General features: G+C 42.5%; 1 protein-coding gene across 1 annotated transcript; it reads left to right on the forward strand.

The window, feature by feature from the left end:
- Positions 1-27,762, forward strand: RHOBTB3 (Rho related BTB domain containing 3; the record flags this gene model as incomplete). The annotated part of the gene is made up of 12 exons (XM_084504657.1): positions 1-347; positions 447-636; positions 8,153-8,345; positions 10,649-10,797; positions 12,340-12,451; positions 13,213-13,578; positions 15,879-15,991; positions 20,040-20,151; positions 21,407-21,580; positions 22,793-22,959; positions 24,289-24,385; positions 27,199-27,762. The coding sequence occupies 12 exons, from the start codon at positions 1-3 to the stop codon at positions 27,312-27,314; spliced, it is 2,136 nt and encodes a 711-aa protein (XP_084360783.1). The 3' UTR covers positions 27,315-27,762.

The following is a 27,762-nucleotide window of genomic DNA, read 5'->3' on the forward strand; positions in this document are numbered from 1 at the left end:
ATGGGCGTGACGTCAGCGTGTGATGTCCGTGACGTAGCGCGGGAGGGAGGGAGGCAGAGCCGGGAGCATGTAGGGGCCGACGCGGGGCCGGGGGGGGGTCGGGAGAAGGGTACCGGGGGGGGTCAGGGGGGATCGGGAACACCGGGGGGTACCGGAGGGGATCGGGGGAGGATGCCGGGGGAGTCCCGTGGGGGGTCGGGGGGCACAGGGGGGATGCTGGGGGTACGGGGAGGTACCGGGGGATACCGGGGGGGCACCGGGCAAGTACCGGAGAGGATCGCGGGGCACCGGGGGGTACCGGGGGTGATGTCGGGGGGGGATCCGGGAGTGCCGGGAGGTACCGGGAGGTACCGGGGGGGATGCCGGGGGAGTCCCGGAGGGGATCGGGGGGTACCGGGAGGTACCGGGGGGTGATGCCGGGGGTGATGCCGGGGGTGCCGTTGCAGGTCGGTGAGCATCGTGGCGCTGGGCACGGAGCGGGAGGCGGCGTCGGGCGGCGCGGGGCAGCCGGGGCTGGTGCGGAGCTACCTGCGGGGCAGCGGGCTGGTGGCCGAGCTGGGCAGCCCCGCGCCCAGCCGGCTCCGGGCGCGCATCCTGGGCGGCGTGCGGCTGGAGGTCCACGAGTGTCCGCGATGGGTACGGCGCGGCGCGGGTCCCCCGGGTGTCCCCCTCCTTCGGGGGTCGCCCCCCTGAAACAGGGGGAGGTCTCTGCTCTGCCCGGGGGTCTCCCCGGGAGGGCGATGCCCGGTGCTGCGGGCGGCCCGACCGATAAAAAGAGAGGCGAGAGCGCCGGGGCTGGTGCTGTGGCACCGGGTTTATGGCAAAATGCCGAAAACAAGTCTCAAAACACCAGAAAGGATGCAGCAGTCCACAGAGGATCTTTTTCTCTGTAAGGCTGAAAAGGCAATCAGGCGTCCAGCTCAGGGAAATGACAGGTTCTGTTATCTGTCCTCTAGCTAAATGCACTGTTTCGAGTCCTTTTGCTTCTGCTGTGATGAATTATCACATCCTAGCACGATTTCTCACATCAGAAGGTAAATAATGAGGGTCCTGACACTCTACCGTGTTACTGGGACTTTTGCTAATGGGTGAGATAACTTAATTAGGAGTATGAGCAGGTCAATGATTATGCAAGAAATGACACTGATACTTTAGAATAACGCATACTTAATAACACCTGATTGCCTTCCAAAAAAAAAAAAGCTTTAACAGCTTTAACAAAATCAAACTCTGAGACAGTAATTGGCTTGAACTTAATAATTTTATCCTGAGAGTGATTTTTGCAGCACTGTAAAGGAAACTTTTTTTTTTTTTTTTCCAATCTACGGGAATCCTACCAGTGCAGCAATACATGATATCAGGAGCCTGTAATCTTAAAGCTGCATTATCCAATTTAGCTATCTTTCTGTTCTCTATTTCTCACTGCTTTTCCTTTTCGTTTCTTTTTCTTTTTTCTTTTTAAAAGGGATCTCTGATTTTTTTTTTTTTTTTTAATTTTTAAATCTGCATTTCATCTGCATGTGTACTTTGTTCAGTTCATTGGAGCACAGCAATGAGTAGGAGCCACTGAATGTAAATTAAAGCTGTAGGACTTCAAAGGATGTTTCAAAGGACTGGCGCTTGGTGAGGGGGGTTGGAAGGCTGGCAGCGATAGCTGGAGAATAGTAGGAGAAGAAAAGTGTGCAGACCTAGATTAGAGATGCATTTTTCATCTTATGTTGTTTTATGTCCATCTGACCTTGCGGAGAGCAAGGCTCTCCATCTCTGGACCTCTTGTCACTTTTGGCCTTGAAAAGCTATCTTGTTTTTGTCTATGGCATTATGTTTTACAGCACTGGCCTCTTGTTGTTCCCTTTCTCAGCCAAGGGAGGCAGGGAGCCTATTACTGGGAATAATGAGGAGCAGTGAGCATTTTTTGCTGAGCAGAAGACATCTCAGGGAGTTGGACTGGCCTCCTCTGAAGGTTCTTTGCTCCGAGTGAAGCTGCCTGCTTGCTAGGAGGAGGCAGGACAGGACTGTTGTTGGTAGGCTGGATTCTTGAGGCTTTAGGTCGTTGTGGTCTTTGAAGGACTATTCTTTGGTAGCCAGGGGAAATACTACGTAACAGCTCAGAACAATGACTGGGGGTGCCTCAAGTGCGGTCGTCGCTAATGCATCATATTCCTCACAGTAAAGGATTCATATTTCATGCAGGGTACTGAATATTAGAGGCAGTGACATAGTGGGCTTTGCATTGTTTCATCTAAGCATAACTTCCATTTCAGCTAAGGTTTGTATTTTATCTAGATCAAACCCACAGGATCAAAGCAAGCCAGTGCTGCACACAAACCTGGCAGGTGAGCACACCAATTGCTGCAGGATGGCAGGCTGCCCGGGTCCCATGGCATGGGTGGGCACTGTTGTGATCGTGGTGCAGGGTGCGTTTGCTGTCTTTGTGCACATGTCCTGGCCGGTGTCTTGTCTGCAGGAGGTGAACAGTGCCGCAGTGGCATCCTTCTGGGAACGGGGTCGCTGAAGCAGCATCAGCGTTACCCTGGGGTCCTGGTATTTGGTGGCTGGAGGTGGCTACCAAACTGCAGAGCAGGTTTGAGTTGTTCTTGGGAATTGCTGCCCATAGGAACAGTCTGTCTAGTGTTACAGACGGACTTAAGGTCTTTGAAGTTTCTGTGCTCCAAAAATGACAAGGATGGCATTACTGCCAGCATGCAGAGGAGCAGCTGAGTGTTGTGAGATCTTCCTCCTGGTGGCAGCTGCAGGGTGCAGGGAAGCAGTGCTGGCTTTGGAGATAGAGGTGCATCATTCTTGTTGAAATCTGTGAGCACAGTGCCACTGTTTCCGAAACCACACCAACCTCCATGCGTCAAACCCTGTGTATTTATCACTGTGGCCTGCTGTGTCCCACACTGTGTTTGGGACCAGCATGCTGATACCTGCCATGTGCAGGGGACAGATACACAGGACCAATTCCCTGGTGGTTCACATGGCTGGAACAAACTTTGGCAAAAAAAAAAAAAAAAAGACCTGGCATGAGCGGAGGTATGAAGAACTAAGGAAAACCTAAGTGTGCTAACATCCAAGCTACATATTGTGACTTTAATGCGCACTTGGTTGCTAACACATGCTCAAGTTGTGATCTCATAATGCATATCGAACTAGAAAGTCAAAATTTTTTATCTTTTTTTTTTTTTTTTTTTTTTCATAAAACTCAGTATGGGAGCTAGTGACTTGAAAGGAGTAGTTTGCAAGAGTAGTTTAAAGTTTCCTCTAGAAAAGGTTGCTTTACCTGGCAAGCTATGAATGTGTCAGATTTGACAGTCCTGGGAAGTGAGTTGCTGTTTTATCCGCTTGTGTGTACTTTGCAACTTCAGTCACTTTATGCTGAGTTTTGTTGTGCTCCTGCATGTGTACAGGTGAAAACTGCAGAAAAAGTGTGGACCAAGTCTGTAATATCTGATGGCAAGTAAATCTTCAACTTCAGAATGAAGCATAGCATAGAAACAACAATTCATATTTTGATTCATTTAATTGTGATGTTGGAAAATAAATGGCAGGATGAGCGGCACTGTGGTAAGGGCAATAAACCTAGCTGTGTTACCTCTGCTGATCTTTCCTCTCGCCTGGAGCAGTGCTGTAAGGATATTAGAGAGATTCAGTCCTAGGTTGGGGGAGCAAGTCCTGGGACAGATCCTGCACTGGGGCAAACCTCCCAACAGCCACGGTGCACCTGGCGGGTGCTGGGGAGCTTGGGGAGAGAGGGGCTGCTCTGCCCCAGCACCGAGCACTCACTGGTGCTGGTGCTGGTGCTGTGGTGGGCAGGGTGCTGGGCTCAGTGGGCAGTAGGACGCTGCTGGCTCCCTGAAGGCATTCATACATTGTTTTTTTTTTTCACAAAGCAGCTGTTGTCCTCTAAGGGGACCATGCGATCCGCAGGAAAACCACGTTTTCCTTGCCCCTGAAGGCTTGGTTTTCGACTTTGCTGCTTGACAAGAAAGATTTACTAGTGGAAAGGGTTCCTCATGAGAGAGGTGTGTAGCAGAGACAGGTAAGGGGAGAATGCAGCTTCTTTTCTAGGAAGTCCTGAGAGGAACAGCAACAGAACTACAATTATAAGTAATAAGGTCATATTACCATAACGCTAGCTATGCACTTATTCTCTTTGTCGGTGGCTGTCTTGGGAAGTGGACTGTGCCAAGAGCAGGAAGTGTGATGAGAAGTAGCTGCAATGCAAACGGCATAGCTGGAGCCTGGAATTGAGGTCACTCCTGCATCTGAACAGCTCATTATCTGAGGGAATTCTTCTGCCATTTCTGCAGGAAAACTTTCCTAAAAATGATAATCAAGGAGTGCTTAACATGGCTAAGGATCCAGATGCTCTGTCTCAAGTGATGTACTGGGAGAACAACATTTTGTCAGAGATGTTTTTGAAGAACTTTCCCACCATGGGAGCAGTAATCTGAACGGTCTACTCTACCTTTGATGCAAAATGAAATAATTGCCATGAGGCCTCTGGGAACACGTCTTTCTGCTCTGTGTTTGTGAAAGTAACATCCATCCTGAAGAACAGACTTTGGGTGTGTGGGAGAGCTTAGGGAAACTGCAGGAGGGTGATACAGATGGGGTGTTGTGATGCTTTGGGTGGGCGCATCCAACATTGTTCTAGCTTCTTTGATATGCTGCACACTGGCTCTCATCCTGGGAAGGTGCACTCCATCCCCACAGCTCTGTCAACATCACCAAAATCCTTTTTAGTATTAGCAGAGACACACAGTGGTGGCAGGGGGTAGTGGAGGAAACCACAGACCCACAAACCTGCTACAAGATGCAGCTGTGCACACCTAAGAACCTGCTGCAGTCTGCTCTTGAGAGCCCATAAGACTTTTTTCCCTAGCAGTTCAACAAAGACGTGCATTTATGCACCCATGCAGTTATTTTCAGTAAGGGTTTCACCAAGTTTCCACACACCTGCAGAGCTGGAGATGTGGCAGGGTACAAAAAGGGCACCTAGTGCATTACTTGTGAACTAATGGCTAAGCTTTCTTGTTGTTGTTTTGTTGTCAAAAATACATTTTTAGTATCATTTTCAACAGGAAAAGCATACATATTTTCTTGCTGTATCATACTGACCTTTACACCGCTGTTGTGTTATCTGCACAAGCTTGCAGTCAAACACAAGTCTTCTACAATGTGCTCTGATGAGATCGGGAAGAGCCCCAGAGATGCCACTAGTTGGGGTTAGGGCTTGGAGGGTGTTCAAGGATGGTCTTTTACGGGATGATGCTCTCTTTGGAGAGCTGGGATGAGAGCTGAGGCTGGAGCAGTGTGCCCTTGTGTGTTAGACTGTGTTGCGTCCAGAGCTGCCGCTAGGGCTGATACCCAGTTAAGTACTATGGTTAGAAGTGGTTCTTTCCTTTGGCCATGCTGAGTTCATATTCACCAAAACCTCAACAATCTTCCCAAAATCTTTCTTTGTGGCATGAAATGGTGTCAAAGTCCATTGGAGGTTTAGCTCTATAATGGAGGCAGCTGTGCAAACCATATACAGACATGTGACAACATGTAAATATTGCATATTACATCCAGTATGAAGTTTCCACAAGTATTTTTTATTATGAATGCATTCGCTTGTTGCAGAGTTTTTGTATGTTTGTGCATCTTTGCTCTAGTCCCCGGTGGTGTTATTGATCCCCAACATCTTAGTGATAGAAATGTGCAAACCTGAGCTTCAACACAAGCAGACAGAAGGAAATTGAAAAGCAACAGGCATGCTTTCTATCTTCTGTCATACAACAACTAAATGTTTTATATTTATTTTTGGATTGTATTTTATTTTTCATTAAACCTTTCATGTGGTAAATGTATGCAACCCTACCAAAATATTTATGTGGAGATCTTCATCAGCTAAAAAGTATTAGAGCTGCCCCTTGAATGTTCTCAAATTTTTCCTGGCAGTATGGTGATGAGGTGCTGTGAATGCCCATCTAGCTGGCTGTCTTAAAGCACTGTAACTGGTAGTCTCACTGCTACAGGTACTAAACTTGTGTTACTGCCTTAACTTTATAAATTCACTATGAAGTAAGTGTGTTCTGGCTACAGATTTGAATGTTTTTGGTTTGGCTGGGCTGAGGTTTGAAGTTTTGCTGGTGCCTAGGAGCAGCCAGTGAGAAAAAGGCATGGGTTAAATGTCAAACAGGAGGCTCTAAAACACTCTGCAGTTTCCAGGGGAAATAGTTATCTATTTATTGTGAACAAGGAGGCAGACAGAAGATGAAACACATAGTTCAAGCCCTCTGATGAGACTATGCTATGAAATAGTCATGTAAAGGAAGCTAACCATCACCAATTGAAAGAGGGTAGATTTAGATTAGTTATAAGGAAGAATTTTTTCCCTCTGAGAGGGGTGAGGCACCAGCACAGGCTGCCCAGAGGAGCTGTGGCTGCCCCATCCCTGGCAGTGCCCAAGGCCAGGCTGGATGAGGTTTGGGGCAGCCTGGGCTGGGGAGAGGTGTCCCTGCCCATGGCAGGGGGCTGGAAATTGGGTGGGATATAGGTCTCTTCCAACCCAAACCATTCTGGGATTCTGTTAAGTGAATCAGGACTGAAGCTGATACAAATCTGGATTAGCACAGCCAAGTTATTTTGGACTAGGACAGGATGGGATGGGAGGGGAGGAAATGAATAGAATAGAATAGAATAGAATAGAATAGAATAGAATAGAATAGAATAGAATAGAATAGAATAGAATAGAATAGAATAGAATAGAATAGAATAGAATTTTGTTAAACCATGGTGAAAGTTTTCCTTAACCTGGGATTATAATAATCTCTAACAGTTGACTTGAGTAAAATCCACCAACAGCAAGATTTTTAAAGCTCATGCCAGCATGGTGAATCATTATACTATAGCTATTCTTTATAACTTGTAAATTGTCTATAGTTCTCTTATTCCAGAACAAGGACACCTACTAAAGAAATTAATGGGAACACCTATTAGGCTTTGAGTTTATTTCTCGGCTTAATTATGTGTAGAAAAAAGCTCTGAATTGTGTAGGATGTGCGCTGACAGTCTAGGCAAATATTTGCCAATTGATAGACTTCCAGCAAGTTCCTACTTCTCTTGTACTTAAGAGTAATACAGCTCTTTCAGCACAGATTTGAAACAGTGACTCTTTCGGAGTGATCCCATTGATTTCCCCTCACCCAACCCAAACTTTGAGTCCTGTTCTTTTGTCTCTTCTTTTATGACTATTTCATCCTCTCTTCCATGTCTTCTGCATTTAATCATTGCTCGTTTCCATTTTTTTTTCTCAAGATCATATTTTATGTTAGCTTTACTTCATGCTGTATAGTACTGTTCTGAAAGGTTATACTATTTTAGATTTTTGAATTGACTTTTAGTTCTCTAGAAAATTTCCAGATTTCTGTCAAGAGTTTTCAGCTGAGCAGATGTGCAAAGCCATTGCCATTTCTGAGCTAGTGTTTGGTAAAGCAGAAATTCTGAAATTGGAGATGCCATGCAAATGACTATATGAGTAACAACCAATATTATGTGTAGATGCAGCACAGTTGTAATTTAATTGGATACAAAATAATTTTAGAGTTTAAATCTTACTCTTATAGCCCACGGTAATGAAAAACTGAATGAGAAATTGAAAAAGGAAGGTTAGTTATGTCACATAAGTCTTGTATTGAAGACACTAGCACTTGTTTCTGCCTGGAAGCTTCTGTGAAGCAGATAAATATTACACTCAAGTGATAAAAGCTGTATCTAAAGGTTCATAAGTACAAACTATTGTTCTGTGTAACCCGCTACCTACAATATTATTCTAATTAATGGTTTTATATGAATTGTTACAAAATTCTTACCACTTTTATTTCCTTAATAGAAACATATGAAAGTTAAGTATTTTAAACAGCAGTGTTTCTTCCTGCAAATTATATCCCTAGATAAATACTATCTGAATAACTTGTTTTGCAAATAACAGAATTACAGAGCATCAATTCTGGTCTTTGTTGCATGTCTTCAAATGAGATATTAGACTATCAGTTAAAAGCATGCCTGTAAGGTTTTGCATTAAATTATATTGAATAGCTAATCATTTCATTTATAGACAAGGGAATCTTGACTTTTTTTTTTTTTTTTTTCCCCTGTTTAGGATATATTTGACAGTGACTGGTACACCTCTCGCAGTCTTATTGGAGGAGCTGATATTATTGTGATTAAATACTCTGTCAATGACAAGACCTCGTTTCAAGAAATAAAAGACAGTTATGTCCCAATGATAAAAAAGGCATTAAACCACTGTTCAATTCCGGTAATAATTTCTGCTATTGGTGCAAGAAAAAACTGTAAGTATCCGATCTTCTGAAGCAATAGTTAAAATGCCACTTGGAAGTTAGACATGTAGTAATTTCAGTAGAAGCTGATTATTTTTCCAGGTTGTTAACAGAACAATTAATCTGTCAGAATGACAGTAATGTGCTCATGTATTGTGGTTCTGCAGGCTGGCATGTGGGCAAGAACCCTTATGGTTAATTAATCCTGATGACAAAAGGCATCCTATCCTGCTTTGACCTCTGCAACAACTCTTCTTGTGGAGTCATCAGAGGTGGGGATTAAATATAGTGTTTAGGATTAAAGAGACATAAATTTGAGTGTACGAGATGAGCTCTGTAGTTGTGAGCTCTCTCTAGCCATATTGCAGGTTCCACATATCTCCAGCATTAAAACTCAGTGCGTCAGCCTGCAGCCTGAGGTGGTGGAAAAAGCCTCTGCATCCTCTAGGGTGTCATCAGAGGAGCAGAGAGACAGCCCTTTGGTACCGCACGGGCTGCACAGGAGGCCCACGATGAGGGCAGAGAACACTGATGTGTAGCTAGCAGGGAGGTGCTGCTGTTTCACGCTTAGGGAAACCACAGTCACACGGGTGTGGATTGACACCTTGGTGTCCCGCAGCTGACTGGGGCAACACTGATAAGAAGATGCGCACAGTTTGGGTAGACATGAGTAGCTTTTGTCTGCTGACATCCTGAAGTAAAGTAGAAAAAAAAATAGCACAGATACCAACAGAATAACCACATAAACTTCATTCTCTATTTCCAGGTGTTTTGCATTGTGCTTTTGCTGGTTTTCATAGTCTGTTTAGTCACGGGGTTTGATTTTCTTACATGTTTTCTTTCCAAGACAATGAGTGCCAAACTTGTGACTTGGTTTTACTTTATGAGTTTGACTAAAAGCAATGTTTCTGAGCATTTCTCCAGCTAAGAGTAAGGGATGTGGTTTATGAACATATCTATAGTCATTTACTTTGTGAAATATGTATAAGTATTAAGCAGTATGACATATATCTTCTGTGGACATAATGTTCAGTTTTGCCAGCATCTATTTACGTCCCATTTTGCTCAGTGATTGAGATGGGGTTGTTAAAGAACTCTATAAGAATTAAATCTTTCCCTTCTTTCCCTTTCTTTTCTTTCCCTTTCCCTTCTTTGCCTTTAAATTCTTTGCCTTTCCCTTCTTTCCTTTCCCTTCTTTCCCATTTTTTTATTTTATTTTATTTTATTTTATTTTATTTTATTTTATTTTATTTTATTTTATTTTATTTTATTTTATTTTATTTTATTTTATTTTATTTTATTTTATTTTATTTTATTATTTCCTTTAGTAAGTCACTAACAGCGACAAAATGCTTTTATGCTGTGATTTACACAAGGGCAATAAATCTGCCGTCCCAGAGGTAACGTCCCATTGAACTAACCCTGGGCTTCCCCATTTCTTTCCCTTCCCTGGACTTGCTGTCTTCCCCAGCCTCCCTCTGCCTGCCTCCTCATGGGGAGAGGCCAGGGCTCCCAGCCACCGCCTGGGTCATGACCCGGCTGCTGGGGCTTGCACTGCACCCCTTTGTTTGGGGGAGGTACGTGCGGGCCGGTGGCTTGCTCATACTCATTACTAAGAGTTTAATCTTTTGTAGTAGCAAGTGCTGCTGCCAACAGAAATAAAAACAGCGATGTTAACACATGTTGCCCGTGGGCCAGAGCAGTGGGAACAAGTGTAGAGCATGTACGGCATATCTGGGAGCACGTTTTTGCAGGCAGTTCTTGCTGGTGTTAAGCAAAGCCAAGCTCAGGTGGCTAACAGATTTCTATCAGTAACAGCACAGTCTTCAAAAATAGCTACTATGGCATAAAGAATTATGTAAAACCTGAAAATAAATCATACTCTGCTGTATGTGCGTGCTCATGGCAGCCAGGACTGTTGGTGGAAGTTTTTCCTTTCCATGCCTGGAGTGCACGGAGAGGCCGCAGTATGACAGGCGGGAGGGTGGCAGCAACCCGTGGTGCACGTACCAACCCCAAACCAGCGTCCTGAAAGTCCTGCTCAACTCTTCTGCCTCGAATTGAATTTAAATAGAATCCAAATGGTATTTAAAATAATGTTAATGTAGGATAAACTGAGTTTTGCATAGCAGCTGGTATCTTGAATGGACTAGAAGTTGTTCATGTTGATATGATTGCAGATTTCTTACCAGAAAACTGCTGTGCTTGACTGTTTCTTATTTTCTGAGCAGAACATCCTTACAACTGTTTAGGGAGATGGGTAGTCTGGGTGGTTGGACCAAAACGCCTTACACGCACCCCTGTTTTCTCCGCAGTGCCCTGTACCTGCCCGCTGTGCACCTCGGACCGGGGGAGCTGTGTTACCACCTCTGAGGGGCTCCAGCTTGCTAAGGAGTTCGGAGCTACTTACCTTGAGCTGCACACTCTTAACGACTTCTATATCCAGAAGTATTTCGGGGGTGTGGTAAGTGACGGGCCACAGGGCTCCCAGCATGGCGCGGGGTGGGCCTGATGGGCCTAATGGGCCCAACGGGCCAGCTGTAACTGCCTGTTGGAGAAACGGGGGAAGCCGTGGTGCACGCTGCAGGGACTCCCCACACACTTCTGGTGCTTTTTTCCTGCTTGAGTGTGATAGACCCCAGCTGGACAAGGCACCTTTGACAACCTGATGTGTGGGTTTGAAAGAGGAGACCTGCTTGAAGCTGGTGGTTTGAGTGGGTGGCCTCCGCGGGTCCATTCCAACTGTTATTCTGTCATGTTCTCATCTCTTTTTTAAGTTTTACTGTAATTGCTCAATCCCTCTGTTGTCCTGCTCATGAAATGAGGACAATAAGATTGCTGAAGTGACCGATTTTTCAGCATATTCTTGTGGTCTCTCAGCAAACAGTCATGGCACTGTCGGTAATCCTGAGCAGAACTTGGGGTCAGTTGCAGTAAAGTCAAACAAGGCAGAAGCTCAAAAGCTTGTTAAAAATATTTCACCTTTAATTAGCACTTTATTTTTCCTCTCTCCTGCAGGCAGGGAGGTCCACAGAACAGTTTCAAACCACAGTCTTTCAGACTTCTCCATAAAATTGTTTCACATTTGCATTTAATTTTCAACCTTATGCAACATTTTAAGCTCTGGGTTTTTTTGAACCGTTTATTTACTTCCCTGGTAGCATTTGGATTTGAAGAAAAAAAATGTAGTTCCTTTAGCCCAGTAATTTCACATGGTTTGACAGCTGTCCCTGATGTATAAGTGCAGTGTGCTTCCATGGGATTTGATAGCAACTTGAAATATCTGGCACAAGGTAGCCAGTTTTTATTGGATCCATTCATTCCCGACTAAAACCAAGGAATCCTCACAACATCTCATCCAAGCAGAATATTCTTCTAGTTTTCATAAAGCACTGTGCATGCTACTGGAATGCATTGGGTGCTAAAAGGGTTTAACACCTCCAGTACCTAGAACCTTACCACCATTAATGCCTCTGCTCATTTTAAATTAATCATTTCACCTGAGGTACATTTTTATTGCAGCGATCACGCTTGCTGTCTCTTGTAGTAAAATGCTGTGCTCACACAGGTGATATTTTAATGTGGCTTTTCCAGAAGGCACTATAGCATTGTGTGGATTGCAAGCTGAAGAGCTCGTATAGGGTTTGTTGTTTCCATCACTAGCACCTGATCATTAGACATTGAGTCTTATTCCTCTCTGTAATTGTGTAATTAGCATCTACTAAAGTTGATAAGCTGAATATCTTTGTGCCTGTCATTTTTGAGAAGATGAAACACAGGAGAGATAACCATCACCATGTGAATAAATAGTCTTTTAAATTATGCTGATTTCAATCACCTTTGGTATCTTCTGATAAGGAAGTGCCAGAACATTGATAACCTGTGTGGCCCTTCCTAATGGCAGTAGCTTCAGTCCTGCATGTCGGGTCCACTCATTGTTCATAGATTCGTGGATAGTATGTTCTTAAATTAAAAAGATTTGTTAAAATTGCATTTTATATTTTAGCTGGAATATTTTATGATCCAAAGTTTGAATCAGAAGTCATCTGAAAAAATGAAGAAAAGAAAAAAGAACCAGAAGCGCCATCGTGTGCAACCCCCTCAGCTTGAACAGCCAGGTGCTCGCTGATGTCTGGTCTCTGCTGTATTGTCTGCTATGTCTATGGTGTTCTTTATGCAATTAATGCTTTGTCGTAATTATTCTGAGCGGTGTTATCTGTCATCAGCTATACTGGTTATGATGCTCTGGTTGCATTGTCTCTTAGTGTAGTTTAATTAATATGGGGAGAATTGTGTAGCAACATGTAACATTGCAATCGGCTTCTAATTTGTTTCAGACACAAATAATAAGAGTCATTTTCTGGTGTATTTTATGGTGTACAAACTAGTAAAAGATGAACATACAAATTAGAAAAGGAAGTCATTACTTAATGCTTTATTGTTCTACAATATCAACAAGTAAAATTCCTATTTTCCTTAAAGGAAAAATACTTGAGTTCCTCCTGCATGTGATGTCCAAGCATCTGATGCACATATCCAGAGAAAGGATTATTGACAAGATTTTGCTTCTAAATATGTAGCTGTCTTGTCTTGCATGTACAAGAAAATACACTCAGATCCTGTAGCTTTGAGACTCACAGCCAAGATTTATTTCAGTCATAAGTGCCTTAAAAGGTTTTGTAAGTTGGTAGACATGCTTTGCTAAACAAGTTCTACTAAATATTTCCATTTTAGGAGTATTTCACTAGGCGTATGCGAACTGCATCAAATATTTTTTTTTCCAAAAATTGACCTTGATTTGATCAGATTTCTGGGAAAATAAGTGTTCTACAGTTAATAATTGCTTTAGTTTTACAGACCAGCTCCTTAACTTTTGCAGAAAAATTGCCGATCTTAAAAGGCGAGGCCTCGCATTACGACTCTGACCTGCACAACTTGCTGTTCTGCTGCCAGTGCACGGATGTGGCCTTTTACTCAGAAGACTTCAGCAAGGTGATGGAGGCTCACAAGGTCATCCTGTGCTCCGTGAGCCAGGTCTTCATGCTGCTCTTCAACGTGAAGAGCCCCGCAGATGTCCACGACTCCTCCGTTGTGCGGACAGCGCAGAGCCTCTTTGCGGTGGACACCGGGGCCGGGCTCCCAGTTCCTCGTGGCGCTGCAGAACCCAGGCCCCCAGCCAGGGTGATTGTTAAGGACTCTGTCTTCTGCTCCTGTCTGTTGGACATCCTGCATTTCATATACTCAGGTACCTGGCTGCCTATTTCTGCCGTGGCACACGCCTTGCTTGGGAGCACGTGCACTAAAGCAAGGGCCATCCCTAGGCTGAGTTTGGCATGCATATGCTCTGCCGCATCACTACACCTGCCTGGCTCTGAGGAGCAATGCTTGTTGGAGAGAAGCTCTCCACGTATTTCCATTAAAAAATAAATTGTCTGTCACTCCAGATCTATTCAGCATGATATTTTACTTATCTACAGCCATAAACTAACATCAATGATGTTTCAAAGCTTTGCCAACAAAATATAGAACTCATGATAGCTGCAGGGTTCGGGCTTTGAAAGTACTTTAAATGTCCGCATGCTCCAAACATGTTAAAAAGAATGCAGTGTTACTGAAGTAAATCTTACATGCTCTTTCTCTTCTGGACATGGTGCTATTCAAAAGAAAGTAGTGACATCTGGTTTCGGTGCAGAGAACTTCTCTATGTTGCATATGCTTTGCTGCTAATGAAATCGAGGCAGTGATCTCATCCAAACAAAATTAATGCTAGCTATATATTAATATTGAACTAATATATATATATATTGTAAAAGTCATCTCCAATAAATATATATATATATATTTATCTTTTAAAATATTGCTTAGGAATCATCAGATGAAAGAGAAATATATTATATATATTTTTTTAGAGGTTCCTGTTATCCTTTATAAAATATTCTGCAAGCTGTTAGTACATAAGAATATAGGCTTTTTTTATATGTGGAACAAGTTAGCAGGCTTTTCATTGATACATTCTGATGTTAATGGTAATAAAAATGACCTAAATAATTATATTGTTAGAACTCCTTGTATAAGGGAGCTTAGTTGATGTATGTAGATCCATACCTGCTTAACACATGAAAAGGATCTTTCCTCAGTGACTGAGACATGAGTATAGGCTTACAAAGGTACAAGGGAGGCTCATTCAGCTTTCAACCTGGGAAATCTCCCCATTAGTACTTTCAAACAGAGTGTTGAGCATGGAGAACAGATGCAGTTGTTTTTTGGTGTGAATAGATCCATTATTTTATTTATTAGTGGCACGAGTAGAAGATAATGCTTGGAATTTCAACACATGAAAGATAAGTACAGTGTCTTTATCTGTTTGTGTTGTTAATTTACCTTTAGCGTTTGCTGACGTCTATGTATTTTTTTATTTTTGTTTATGGGAACCAAAGGGGTGAACAGCTTTGCACAGAGGTGGGTGAAACCCTGCTCGAGGTTACAGCTCACAACCTGAAGAGAATTGCCTTCAGTCTTTGCAGTTTGGTACATCTGAGCAATGGCAAAGACTTCTGAAGACGTTTAAGGCATAGGCTGAGAAGAGATCAGGCCATGAGACAGTGTCATCATTTCAGCCTGTTAGGACCATGGCATCATGCTCACAAGATTACAGGCACTTACCATCCTTATGCAGGAGCTGTTAGAGCTGCAGAGTCTCGATGCCCTTTCAGCTTCTGCGTGCATTTTCCACATTTGGCAAACCAGAGTGCTGTGAGGGCAGTGCTGACCCGTTCTTTATCCCGAGTTTTTTTCTCTCTCTGGACCTTCCCGGCTGCAGGGCCCTGTAGGTCACAGATGGGAGATACTGAAGAAGTGCCTCCCATCTTTGAGATTTACCCCAGCAAAGTCTTTGAGGATAAACTTTTTTTTTTTTTTTTTTTTTTTTTTTTTTTTTTTTTTTTTTTTTTTTTTCCCCAATCTGGCTACTGTCACCTGATTTGCATTTACAATTTGGCAATAATGTTATATTATTTCTTTACCATAAAGAAATTTTTGACAGTTGGGGCCAGAATCTGTGCCAAAGCCAACTATGAGCCTTCGCAGGTCATCACAAGAAGTGCTTTTTATTTCTGTCCAACTTAGTTTTTGAAAGAAAACTATGGAGAGACCTAAGAGCATATTGTGGTTTTGACTCTGAAAATAAGAAAGAAAGAAGTTCCACTGCAAACCATGCTCTGTTTTCAGTTACCAGTATTCAACATAACTGGACATGGAACTTTTCTGGTTCAGACACCTACAAAGCAATGCAACCAGTGATGCTGGTTGATCAGATGCCATAGAAGCCTAATAAATAGTGAAGCATTCTATATTATTGTAAAAGTCATCTCCAGCTTACCATGAAAGCTTGATTGTAGCAGAATCACATCTCCCAATTTCTGGGCACATCTTGGTAAAAAATATAATTTCTGCAGGATGTGTTTGGTATTGATAAGAACTTTTGTCTGCCTGGTAAGTTCTGGGCCTTAACAATTTTTAAGCCAACTTTGTCTGGTTTTGTGACAGGTGCTTGCCAGTGGGAACGACTAGAAGAGGATATAAAAAAGAAGTTGAAGGATTCTGAAAAAACTGAACATGTGCTTGAGAAAGTTAAATGTATCCTGAAAACTCCAGGGAAGGTACACCTAAGCCTCTTGGGGTAACTGGTAGTATTAGTTACTTACGTTCTTAAAAAACTCTTCTCTAGACAAGATTTCGTTGTCAGCTTTGTACTACATTAGTTTTAGCTTATGTTTTCTTTTACTGTTTTGTCAGTAGGTTGTTCATATGTGTTTTATCTCTGGTTTAGAAAGACAGAGATGCTGATGTAATGTGCTGGTTGAATGCAATCAGTAAAAAGCACATAAGCAGGTCTCCTAACAAGATTACTCATTGAGAGGGCTTTAAACTAGGTAAGAAGGGGGATGGGGCTGAAACAAGGATTGTTGGAGCTGTGCCAGGGGGAACAATGGCAAGGCCGGGAGATAAGGCAATGGCCCAGCTGAAGTGCATCTACACCAATGCACGCAGCATGGGTAACAAACAGGAGGATCTGGAAGCCATCGTGCAGCAGGCAAGCTACAACTTGGTTGCCATCATGGAGATGTGGTGGGACCACTCTCATGACTGGAGTGCTGCAATGCCTGGCTATAAGCTCTTCAGAAGGGACAGGCAGCACAGAAGGGGTGGTGCTGTGGCTCTCTATATCAGAGAATCTTTCGATGTTGTAGAACTCAAGGCTGGGAATGACAAGGTCGAGTCCCTTTGGGTTAGGATCGGCGGGAAGGCCAACAAGGCTAGCGTCCTGGTCGGGGTCTGCTATAGACCGCCGAACCAGGATGAGGACACAGATGAGAGGTTCTACAGGCAGCTGACAGAAGTTGCGAAATCGTCGGTGCTTGTACTCGTGGGGGACTTCAACTTCCCTGACATATCCTGGAAGCACAACACAGCCCTGAGAAAGCAGTCTAGGAGGTTTCTGGAGAGCGTGGAAGATAGCTTCCTGACGCAGCTGGTTAGTGAGCCCACCAGGGGTGGCGCCCCACTAGACCTTCTCTTCACAAACAGAGAAGGACTGGTGGAGGATGTGATTGTCGGGAGCTGTCTTGGGCAGAGTGACCACAAAATGGTGGAGTTCTCTATTCTTGGTGAGGCCAGGAAGGGGACCAGTAAAACCGCTGTATTGGACTTCCAGAGGGCTGGAAGTTTGTGCTGCCGAGGACACTGGTTGGTAGAGTCCCTTGGGATGTGGTTCTGAAGGGCAGAGGGGTCCAGGAAGGCTGGGCGCTCTTCAAGAGGGAAATCTTAATGGCGCAGGACCAGTCTGTCCCCACGTGCCCAAAGACGAGCCGGAGGGGAAGAAGACCAGCCTGGCTGAACAGAGAATTGTGGCTTGAGCTTAGGAGAAAAAAGAGGGTTTATAATCTTTGGAAAAGAGGGCAGGCCACTAGGGATGACTATAAGGACGTTGCGAGGCTGTGCAGGGACAAAATTAGGAAGGCCAAAGCTCATCTGGAGCTCAATCTGGCTACTGCCGTTAAAGATAACAAAAAATGTTTTTATAAATACATCAACACAAAAAGGAGGACTAAGGAGAATCTCCATCCTTTACTGGATGCGGGGGGAAACTTAGTTACAAGAGATGAGGAAAAGGAGGAGGTGCTCAATGCCTTCTTTGCCTCAGTCTTTAGCGGCAATACCGGTTATTCTCTGGATACCCAGTACCCTGAGCTGGTGGAAGGGGATGGGGAGCAGGATGTGGCCCTCACTATCCACGAAGAAATGGTTGGCGACCTGGTACAGCACTTGGATGTGCGCAAGTCGATGGGGCCGGATGGGATCCACCCAAGGGTACTGAGAGAACTGGCAGAGGAGCTGGCCAAGCCGCTTTCCATCATTTATCAGCAGTCCTGGCTATCAGGGGAGGTCCCAGTCAACTGGCGGCTAGCAAATGTGACGCCCATCTACAAGAAGGGCTGGAGGGCAGACCCGGGGAACTATAGGCCTATCAGTTTGACCTGAGTGCCAGGGAAGCTCATGGAGCTTCATGAGAGTCATCATGCAGCACTTGCAGGGCAACCAGGCTATCAGGCCCAGTCAGCATGGGTTTATGAATGGCAAGTCCTGCTTGATGAACTTGATCTCCTTCTATGACAACGTGAAGTGCTTAGTGGCTGTAGATGTCTACCTTGACTTCAGCAAGGCTTTTGACACCGTCTCCCACAGCATTCTCCTCAAGAAACTGGCTGCTCTTGGCTTGGACTGGCGCACGCTTCGTTGGGCTGGATAGCCGGGCCCAAAGAGTCGTGGTAAATGGAGTCAAATCCAGTTGGAGGCCGGTTACTAGTGGTGTTCCCCAGGGCTCGGTGCTGGGGCCGGTCCTCTTTAATATCTTCATCGATGATCTGGACGAGGGCATTGAGTGCACCCTCAGTAAGTTTGCAGATGACACCGTTAGGCGCGTGTGTCAATCTGCTCGAGGGTAGGAAGGCTCTGCAGGAGGATCTGGATAGGTTGGACCAATGGGCTGAGGTCAACTGCATGAAGTTCAACAAGGCCAAGTGCTGGGTCCTGCACCTGGGGCGCAATAACCCCAAGCAGAGCTACAAGCAGGCTGGGAGATGAGTGGTTGGAGAGCTGCCTGGCGGAGAAGGACCTGGGAGTGATGGTTGATAGTCGGCTGAATATGAGCCAGCAGTGTGCTCAGGTGGCCAAGAAGGCCAACAGCATCCTGGCTTGCATAAGAAACAGTGTGGCCAGCAGGGCTAGGAAGGTGATCGTCCCCCTGTACTCGGCTCTGGTGAGGCCGCACCTCGAGTACTGTGTTCAGTTTTGGGCCCCTCGCTACAAGGACATCGAGGTGCTTGAGCGGGTCTAGAGAAGGGCGACGAAGCTGGTGAGGGGCCTGGAGAACAAGTCCTACGAGGAGCGGCTGAGGGAGCTGGGCTTGTTCAGCCTGGAGAAAAGGAGGCTCAGGGGTGACCTTATCGCTCTCTACAGATACCTTAAAGGAGGCTGTAGCGAGGTGGGGGTTGGTCTGTTCTCCCACGTGCCTGGTGACAGGACAAGGGGGAATGGGCTTAAGTTGAGCCAGGGGAGTTTTAGGTTAGATGTTAGGAAGAACTTCTTTACTGAAAGGGTTGTGAGGCATTGGAACAGGCTGCCCAGGGAAGTGGTGGAGTCACCATCCCTGGAAGTCTTCAAAAGACGTTTAGACGTAGAGCTTAGGGATATGGTTTAGCAGAGGTTAGTGTTAGGTCAGAGGTTGGACTCGATGATCTTGAGGTCTCTTCCAACCTAGAAATTCTGTTATTCTGTGATTCTGTGATATTTACAGCTTCACACGTTGTCTAACAATATGATTATGTGTTCCTAATTCTCATGTAATAGAAGCTGCCCAGGAAAGCTTTGCTCTCCTGAAAATGTGCCAAAAGTTATGCTTCTGGAGGAGATTGGTAGAGTTGGTTTCCCTTATAAATGCTGTGATGTGGAAATCTGTCTGTTGCTTAATGTATGTAATTCAGTAACTGACTTCACAGTAAAATGTTATCTATGTCACATTACATGTCAATAAAAACTTATAATATAGAATTAGTTTTAACAGCTATTTACACGTAGAGCTTATAGATTCCCTGACACTATAGCACTTGCATAAAATATTTCTTTGATGTGTAAGTGGGAAATCATCTTGCACCATCTTGAGATAACATCATATACAGATCAAAAAGTTACCTAGTGTTTTAAGCTTCTGATTTCTCAGTTGTAGCTTGCCAGTCACACATGTCCACAGCTAAACAGTTAATAGGGTTGGATTTTAAAAGTCTGGAAAGCTTTTAATGTAATACGCCTGAACTGCTGTTTTTTGTTCGTTTGTTGTTTGTTTATTTGTTGGGGGGAGGGTTGTTTGTTAGTTTTTTTTTGGGGCTTTCATCATGCCTTCAGGCTACTTCTACTTCACATTTCTTCAAAAGCATGAGGGCTAGAAATGAATTGGAACAGGGACTGGAAAGATATAAAAGGTTGTGGAGTTGCAGATGTAGGAGATGCCATTGGGTGGGATTAACAGGAGAACATAATGCTGAGAGCGATAGGCTGCTGCTTAGTCTCCCCCCATAAATCATGTCTTGTAGTCATTTATTTTGCGTTCAGCTATACTTGTCAGATTTTTATTAATAATTTATTTTGCAGCTAAACAATTTGAGGGATGGCAGCTCTCACCAGATAAAACAGTTGTACAATACTTCTCTCAGGCTGTTCTTTAATACGCCTGTCCTGGCGGATGTCATCTTCACAATACAAGGTACAACAGCTCTGCTCCACCACGTCTCCAGCAATTATCCTCCCTGAAAAAAATAATGGAAAAAAAAGGGAGGCGACTGTATTTTCCAGTGCATCTGCATGGGAGTCAAAACTGAGTAAATGTATACACTTTACTGTCATGGTGGAAAGCATTTTTTTGCTCAACTTGTCTGTATGGATGCTTTAGGGTAGTGTCCATGCTCAGCCAGCTCTTCTTTTGTCTGTGAACAACGTACTCAGATGCACAATATGCTGGAGTAGCATTCATGACTTGTTCTGGAAATGAAATGCCTTCATCCTGAAAACAAAAATGATTTAAAAAAAAAAAAAAAAAAAAAAAAAAGTGCATACTTCTGTGAGAATAAGAATGAGATTGTTTTAAATGCTAATGATTTTCTCAATTTGTTCACACCCACCCTTCATACAGAAATGGCTTTTTAGGGTTAGACAATTGTTTAATTATTTTAGCTTTAAGTCTCAGAGCCAAATATGAAACATTAATCCCTCAAAAATAAGCATGCATGGACAAGCAGATTCTTTCTAGATGTTCTGTTTAATATGCAGTAAAACCAAAAAAAATCTTTGCAGTGAGAACAGAATCCTCATGTCGAGTTTAATGACACAAACAATTCAGCTCAGCATCCCATTCCTGAGAGAGGCCCTGTGGGAAGCTGGTGAGACCATACCACCACTGTGTATTACACAGAACAAAAGTTACCAGCAAATGAGTCAACATGTATTTAAAAAAAAACACATACTTATCCACTAACAAAAAGTGGACCTATTTTTAATGGATGCTGAATCTTCCACGATTTTTTTCCTAATTCATCAACCATGATAATTTTATTACAATTTAGTAATTACTAAGTAATTACTAAAATTTAGTAATTTAATAATTACTCTAGTCTTTTTCAGGCAAACACATTTTTATTCTGAAACTAATCCTCGAATAGTGAGAGTTGCTCTAAGTTTTCTAGCTTACAAGCATGCTTTGGCACCATGGGAGCCCATTATGTTTGTGTAAAAACCCATAGTGTGATTGAACCTCCTAATCAGTACGCAAATCTACAACTGCATGCACATACATACCTGTTTGGTATTAGTTATCTATTGGCTATTGTTAATTTTAAACACTCTAAAATTGCTTTTAATCGTGCTAAGTGATGTGTAATCATTCTAAGATAATATAAGCTTTAATATCAAGATCTTACTGTGTATATAAATTCATCATCAATTTTTTCTCTTGTGTCCTGCAGGTGCAACTGTACCAGCACACAGAGCAGTTCTGGTAGCTCGCTGTGAGGTAATGGCAGCTATGTTTAATGGTAATTATCTAGAAGCAAATAGTATTCTGGTTCCAGTGTATGGGGTTTCCAAAGACACTTTCCTCTCCTTTCTAGAATATCTCTATACCGACTCCTGCTGTCCAGGTAAGAATATTTAAAAATACACATATTTTTCCACACTGAGAATGAAGGGATAGGGAGCAATGTAGCAGCATTTATTTAGTCAGAAAATGCCAGTATTTTTTTCAACAACGTCTTAAGAAAGAAAAATTGATAATATCTGGCACTAAAAAAAGAAATCAATCTTATTCAAGTAAAATCAATATGCAAACAGAGCGATTATCACTAAAAAAAATTGCTGTAGTAGTTTTATGCTTATACAGTAAGACTAAAAAAAGTGAAATTTTGTTTCTTGTACACTACAGCATTTGGAGTTTTCTTTCTGCATCTAAGCAGTATTGCTTTGAATCTTACTTTGGGATTTTATTACCAAATTGTAATTTTTGTTTGGCTTACATTTTACTAAGCTTAATGTAACTAAAATTAAATTGCAAGAATACCTTGTGTATATACACTGATATCTTATTTGCTTATAAAGCCCTTCTAATGAACATGTGCATTGGAGTATTTGTCAAGAAAAAAAAAACTAAAATATTCTTTGCTTCTTATCTTTTGTCTTTTTTAATGAGAACAAAAGCAGTCACAAAAATGAAATGTGGTTTATATACAGATAATTTTCCTTTCATAGAATGAATTATGGTGTTATACTTAATTTTGCTTTTTTGTTCCTCTTAAATAATTCTAGTTTGTTGTGTTTTTGTTTGTTTGTTTGTTTGTTCACTTTTCTCTTCTCAATCCTTCTCATATTTCACTGTCCACTGGTTTAAATATTCAAACTCTACATCACATTTGAAAAAAAAAAAAGCTCCCTTCTTTGGCCTTTTCATTGTATTTACTCTTACAAGTATTACAGATGTTCTTTTTCAAAAGAGAATTTAGAAAGCTAAATCCTGTTGTTATTCATCATTCAATTTAAAGAGATCAGTAGCATTTGACTTACCATCTTCAAGATATGGGATATTGATTACAGTTTATTACTCTTGCCTTCTAAAAATTTACTAACTACTTTTTTCCTGGTAATTAAATAGTTTATCAGGAAAAATAAAGTGATATAGCAAACATAATAATAATAATAATAATAATAATAATAATAATAATAAAGAAAAATAAAAGGTAACAGCATCTTGATTTTGTGTTCAGCATTAAATATTTGAAAGATCATTCTGTGAAAAGCAGCTTTTGAGTGTCTTCTCAAAAAAGTAAAGTACTTGTAACTGTTATTCTGTTGTTTTTCAGCTAGTATTCTCCAAGCTATGTCCCTCTTGATCTGTGCAGAGATGTACCAAGTAATGAGACTCCAGCATATCTGTGAGCTGTACATTATCACACAGCTTCAGAGCATGCCTAGTAGAGAACTGGCAACCACAAGTCTCAGTATTGTTAGCTTGCTCAAAAAAGCTAAGGTATGGATTTTGTATATTAAATAAGAATGTATATGGTCACCATAATTAGTGGAGGGATTTTTATTTTTATTTTTTTAATCCTAACTGTTATGATTTTTTAGATCTTAATAATTTCACTTTCAAGGACAAGTGTTGATATAATCTGGTGCTTACGGATTTTTAGTGGCACAAGGGTGGCTAAAATAAGGTCTTCATCAACCTTTTATTACAGAAAGTACAGTCATATCATATTTTTGTGCAATTTTCTTCATCAGTGACACACTGCAGTAATTCAGCTTTATTGTTATTCCTGCCAAAAAGGTGCATTTAAGGCAACTGAAGATGCAGTACCTCTTTTTTTAGTCAAAAAGAAAATTGTATTATATCTAACTGTCACAGAAAATCTCGGTGACAAAATCCAAAAAAGGATTTTATGGAGAAAAAAGAGAGAGTAAAATGCCATGGTCATAAAAAGAGAATAAGGCAAATTAAATTTATTATATATTGGGAGATACATAAAGAAGCAACTTGTTGATTTACAGTAATGAAACACTTTTTTCTTTAAAAGTGAACCCAATTCTGAAATGTTCTGATTAGTAAAAGCGACATAGCTGCCCTCCTCCTGTTTCTGAGTTGCCACAGGAGATAGGACACCAGTCTATATACTTACAGGTTTTCTCTCTGTGAATGCATGTGATGATGTACATCTTATTAAAAATACATCTTCTTAACTGCATTTTTTAAAAGGTGTGTTTTAAAAGTTATTCTCCTTTTGTGCCAATATTTCAGTAAGTTAGTAGGGATTTCCACGGCATTTCCTTCACTGGCAGCACCTGAAATGTCTCACTGGATTTTCAGCTCTGCATGTTATGCTACTGGGCTTTGCTGCTGTTTCGAAATCAACCTAGGTGCATCCAGGACGGATGGTGAACCTCTCACACATTCAGATTTGCTTCTGTCCCCCAGGGGGCTCCAACCACAGGAGCTATGAGAATACCCTGCTCACTGAGCCACAGAGGAGGCAGAGGATGCTCCTGTATGACTTTTTCTGAAGTTCTGCTAATATGCAGAAGCCAAAAGTTTCAAGATTCATGACCAAAAGACCTATGGATTAGATCGCTAATCAGTTTGAGGAGGACAGTTTTATCATTCATTCAAGAGTCAACATCTGTTTAAGTATTTCTGCCAGCGACTTTTTTATCTCCTCCTGTAAAAAATTCATCTAATATACTGCTGTGCTGACAGTGGTAATCTGATACATTTTGGCATGGGAGGTGTGGTTGTTTTTCTCCTGTACTTTTAGACTTGGTAGTATTAAAAGTGTTGCTTGTATCTCCTTTGTTCTTGCAGTTTCACAATTCTGATTGCCTTTCAACTTGGCTTCTTCATTTTATCGCCACTAACTACCTCATCTTCAGTCAAAAGCCTGAATTTCAAGATCTTTCAGGTAGCCCTTACCAATTATTTTGAAAAAAATGAAATGTTTTTCCGTTCTGCTTAGATTAGAAGTGTGATGCTGAAGAATGCTACTTCTGCATATGATGATTAGGACTTACTTAGCTACATAATCTAGAGCAAATACAAAGCCTTTCGGTTCACCACCCTGGTGCTCAACAAGCATGAGGCACACAGAGGGCAGCACAGCCAGCACCCCGCACCCTTGTCTTTGATCCCTGTGCTGATGACTAGCACAGTTGGTCCCACCCAGAGCTGAACTGATGAGGGCAATGTGGTCATCATATCTCAGCCCTAGCAAACCCTTATGTCTGTAAGTTTGTGTGGTCTGTATTGAGTCACTTCCAGTACCTGCTGTTTAAGGGTGGGGATTTTTGTCGGTGGAAAAAAGGATTCCTGTCGTAGTCTCCAGCAGATATTTTGAAACCAAGTAACTAACTAACATCCTTTCAAGTAATTAAATCCAGGTTCTTCCAGGGAATTGAGATTTATTTTTCAACCCTGACTATATTTGTTTCCTGACATGTAATTCCAGAAAGTTTTTCCTGTTGCATGCAGGACTTTTTGTCACTCAAGTGAAGGTGGTTTTGGCAGGTGCAGCTCTTGGGCCTGGGGATTATATTCGGGCTGTTTGTAGGGGGTCAGTGTCTTCAGAAGGAAATTCTTCGTAGTGCACTGACGCTCTCTTTGGCCCTGAATTGTTTAAAAGTCTTTTTTCCCCATTTTTATGGCTTGTATCTCTCTGTGTGATGACAGATTTGTGACAGTTATGAACAAAGGAAGGAGGGCTGGGTCCTCCCTGCTTTGTTTGGACGTGGGCTCTATCCTCCATCGGGCCATCTGCCCACCTTCTAAAGACCCATTTTATGCAGTCAGAAATGGATCACGTCTGGGAGCAGGACACCTGTGCTGGTGGGAGTCATCCACATGGGGGTTCATCCTCCTCAGACTTGGTTTGCTCTCCTTCCTGCTGGTTGGGGTGGCAGAGTGTGCGTGTCTGAACCTCTCTTGCTGCGGGACTTCACCCTTCCTGAGCTTCTCCTGTCTGGAAGGGTGCTACCACCACATTCAGGGCACTGTCTGAGACTCAGGCTTTCACAGGCAGCCCCTGAGGTAGTCCACTTTCTTTGAGCACAGCAGGTCTCTTCACACTCACCATAAATTATTTTTTAGTGCTGAAAGAGCTCCATCAAGAGGCTCAGCTTCAGATAGCTATGCTAAAGGCTTTAAAGTCTAATGCTGCTTTTCACTATCAACGTCAGCAGGATAAATATTATTTTACCTGTATGAATCCAGAATTTCTAAGAAATTTGTTTATTAAGTGATGTTTTTCTGCTGTGGGAAGCTGTAAGTGTGCTTCTGCCTGCATCTGCAGCTACACAGGTGGATGTCAGTCTGTGTACGAGCCTCCTGTGAGAGTTGTGCAAGTGAAACTTAGGAGACTTCTGCTAACGGTCAGGACATGCTCTGACAGTGCCCGAGTAGCTTGGGGATGAGCTGTACAACATTACCACACCAGATGTTTGCTGTGCCATCACCTGGAGTGTCCTCTGTGCCCTCACCCCTTGTGAAGCACCCAGGGCTGATGTGGCTGTTGGCTGTTTGATGAGGTGTCTGAAATCTCAGCGGTGACGGACACCCATTTTTGGGGCCAGCTCCTGGTGGAAAGTGCTCATATTCACTCAAGGGAAAAGGGTGCCCGACTGGTATTCTTCGAGGTTTTGGTAGTCTGCCCTTTGCTGTTCTCTTTCCTCCCAGTCTCTACCAGATGATTTGTTGAGGGATTGACATGCTCCGCTCTACTGAACTTGCACTGGGCAAGGTGGGGGAAAGAAAGAAAAGTGCAAATGTAAACACAGGTGGATCAGGTGAAAATGTCTTGTTCTGACCTGCCAGGGCACAAGTGCTCTCACAGGTACAGCTCCGGTGGGCAGCTCACTCCTCAGAAAGCAGCAGTTACTGGTAGTTGACCTGTATTGTTCAGAACATCACAATGTAGCATCACCTCTGGTTTCAAGAACAATTGACCATGGAGTAGCTGATTTCTAGTTACTTTCCTACAGCTGAAACCCTGAATTCATCAAAAGCAGCTCTGCATTTTGCTGCAGACAAATGAAAGATGCTGCCTGTTGCCCATTATCAACATAACTTCCCTGGCCTTGCTGCTCTTTGGGTGCCTGGGTTTGGGTCTCTGTCCCACCTGGCCAGGCAGCTGCTGCTGCAGGGCGACCCAGGAGCTATAGGGCTGTGGGCTTCAGTGGTGAAAAGGCATTGTTCTGCAAAGGCAGAGCAAATTCACCTAAGCAATGTGACTAATACCTGTTACATGATTTTATATTGTCAGTGACAGAAAACATGGCATAAAAGACAAAAATCTTGATAAATTCTTAGCTGCCCTCTTTACCTTGCTTTTTGTAATCTCGAACAATTGGCATAAGGATTGAAATACCCTCACCTGCAATGTTATGGTATGGAAAAGTTCTTGCAGTTTAGTTTGTCTTCTAAGAATAAAGAGTATCCATCTTTAGGGGGATCTCTCTGCTCTTTGAATGAGTGTTGTATCCATTTTATTAAGTAACGTATTTACTGCTGACTTAATAGCAATGGAACATCATGTCAAACTTTTGTATCATGGGTACTAGACTAAGTTCTTGATGAAATGGATGCAGTCATTCATTCCAACTTTACTTTTTATATTGTATTTATATCCGTGATGTTTTAAAACCAATTTTAAGAAACTTTGTGCAGCCTGTACACTCATACCTGTCTGTATATTATATTTAATTCATTTATTGCATTGTTTAGTGGAGGAGCGCAATTTTGTAGAGATGCACAGATGGCCGTCCAACATGTACCTGAAGCAACTTGCTGAATACAGGAATTACATCCACTCTCAGAAATGTCATTGTGCAGTAATGTAAGGAGACCGGACATAGTCGAAGTGCAACTCGACTGGGAAACCTCTAATTGGGGATTATATAGAGCATAAAAATCATATCAATAGCAAAAAATAAACACTGTTCCCTAGAACATTATATGCAATACTGTAGTGCACTTACTAATATTATTTGCTTTGATAATAAATGATTCTACTTTCTTCCTTAAAGCAGTAAGAACCGTATCATGAAGAATTATTTCAAGCATAAGGATTTCACGTTCATGAGAATTCAACCAGGCCATGTCATGACTGGCATCTGTTCCCCCTTTTAAGTTCTTTATTGTTAATTTTTAGTGGTTTTCATGGTTGTTTTCAGCTGTAAAGTTGTTGAAAACAAATCTTTTTTTTTTTTTTTTTTTCTACATCTGTATACAATACAAGAGTAGCAGAGTAAGCAAGCTGAGAAGCCAACTCTTAAGTCCTTTAAACAT

This window comes from Aythya ferina, assembly GCF_964211825.1.
Source record: "Aythya ferina genome assembly, chromosome: Z".
Taxonomy (NCBI): domain Eukaryota; kingdom Metazoa; phylum Chordata; class Aves; order Anseriformes; family Anatidae; genus Aythya; species Aythya ferina.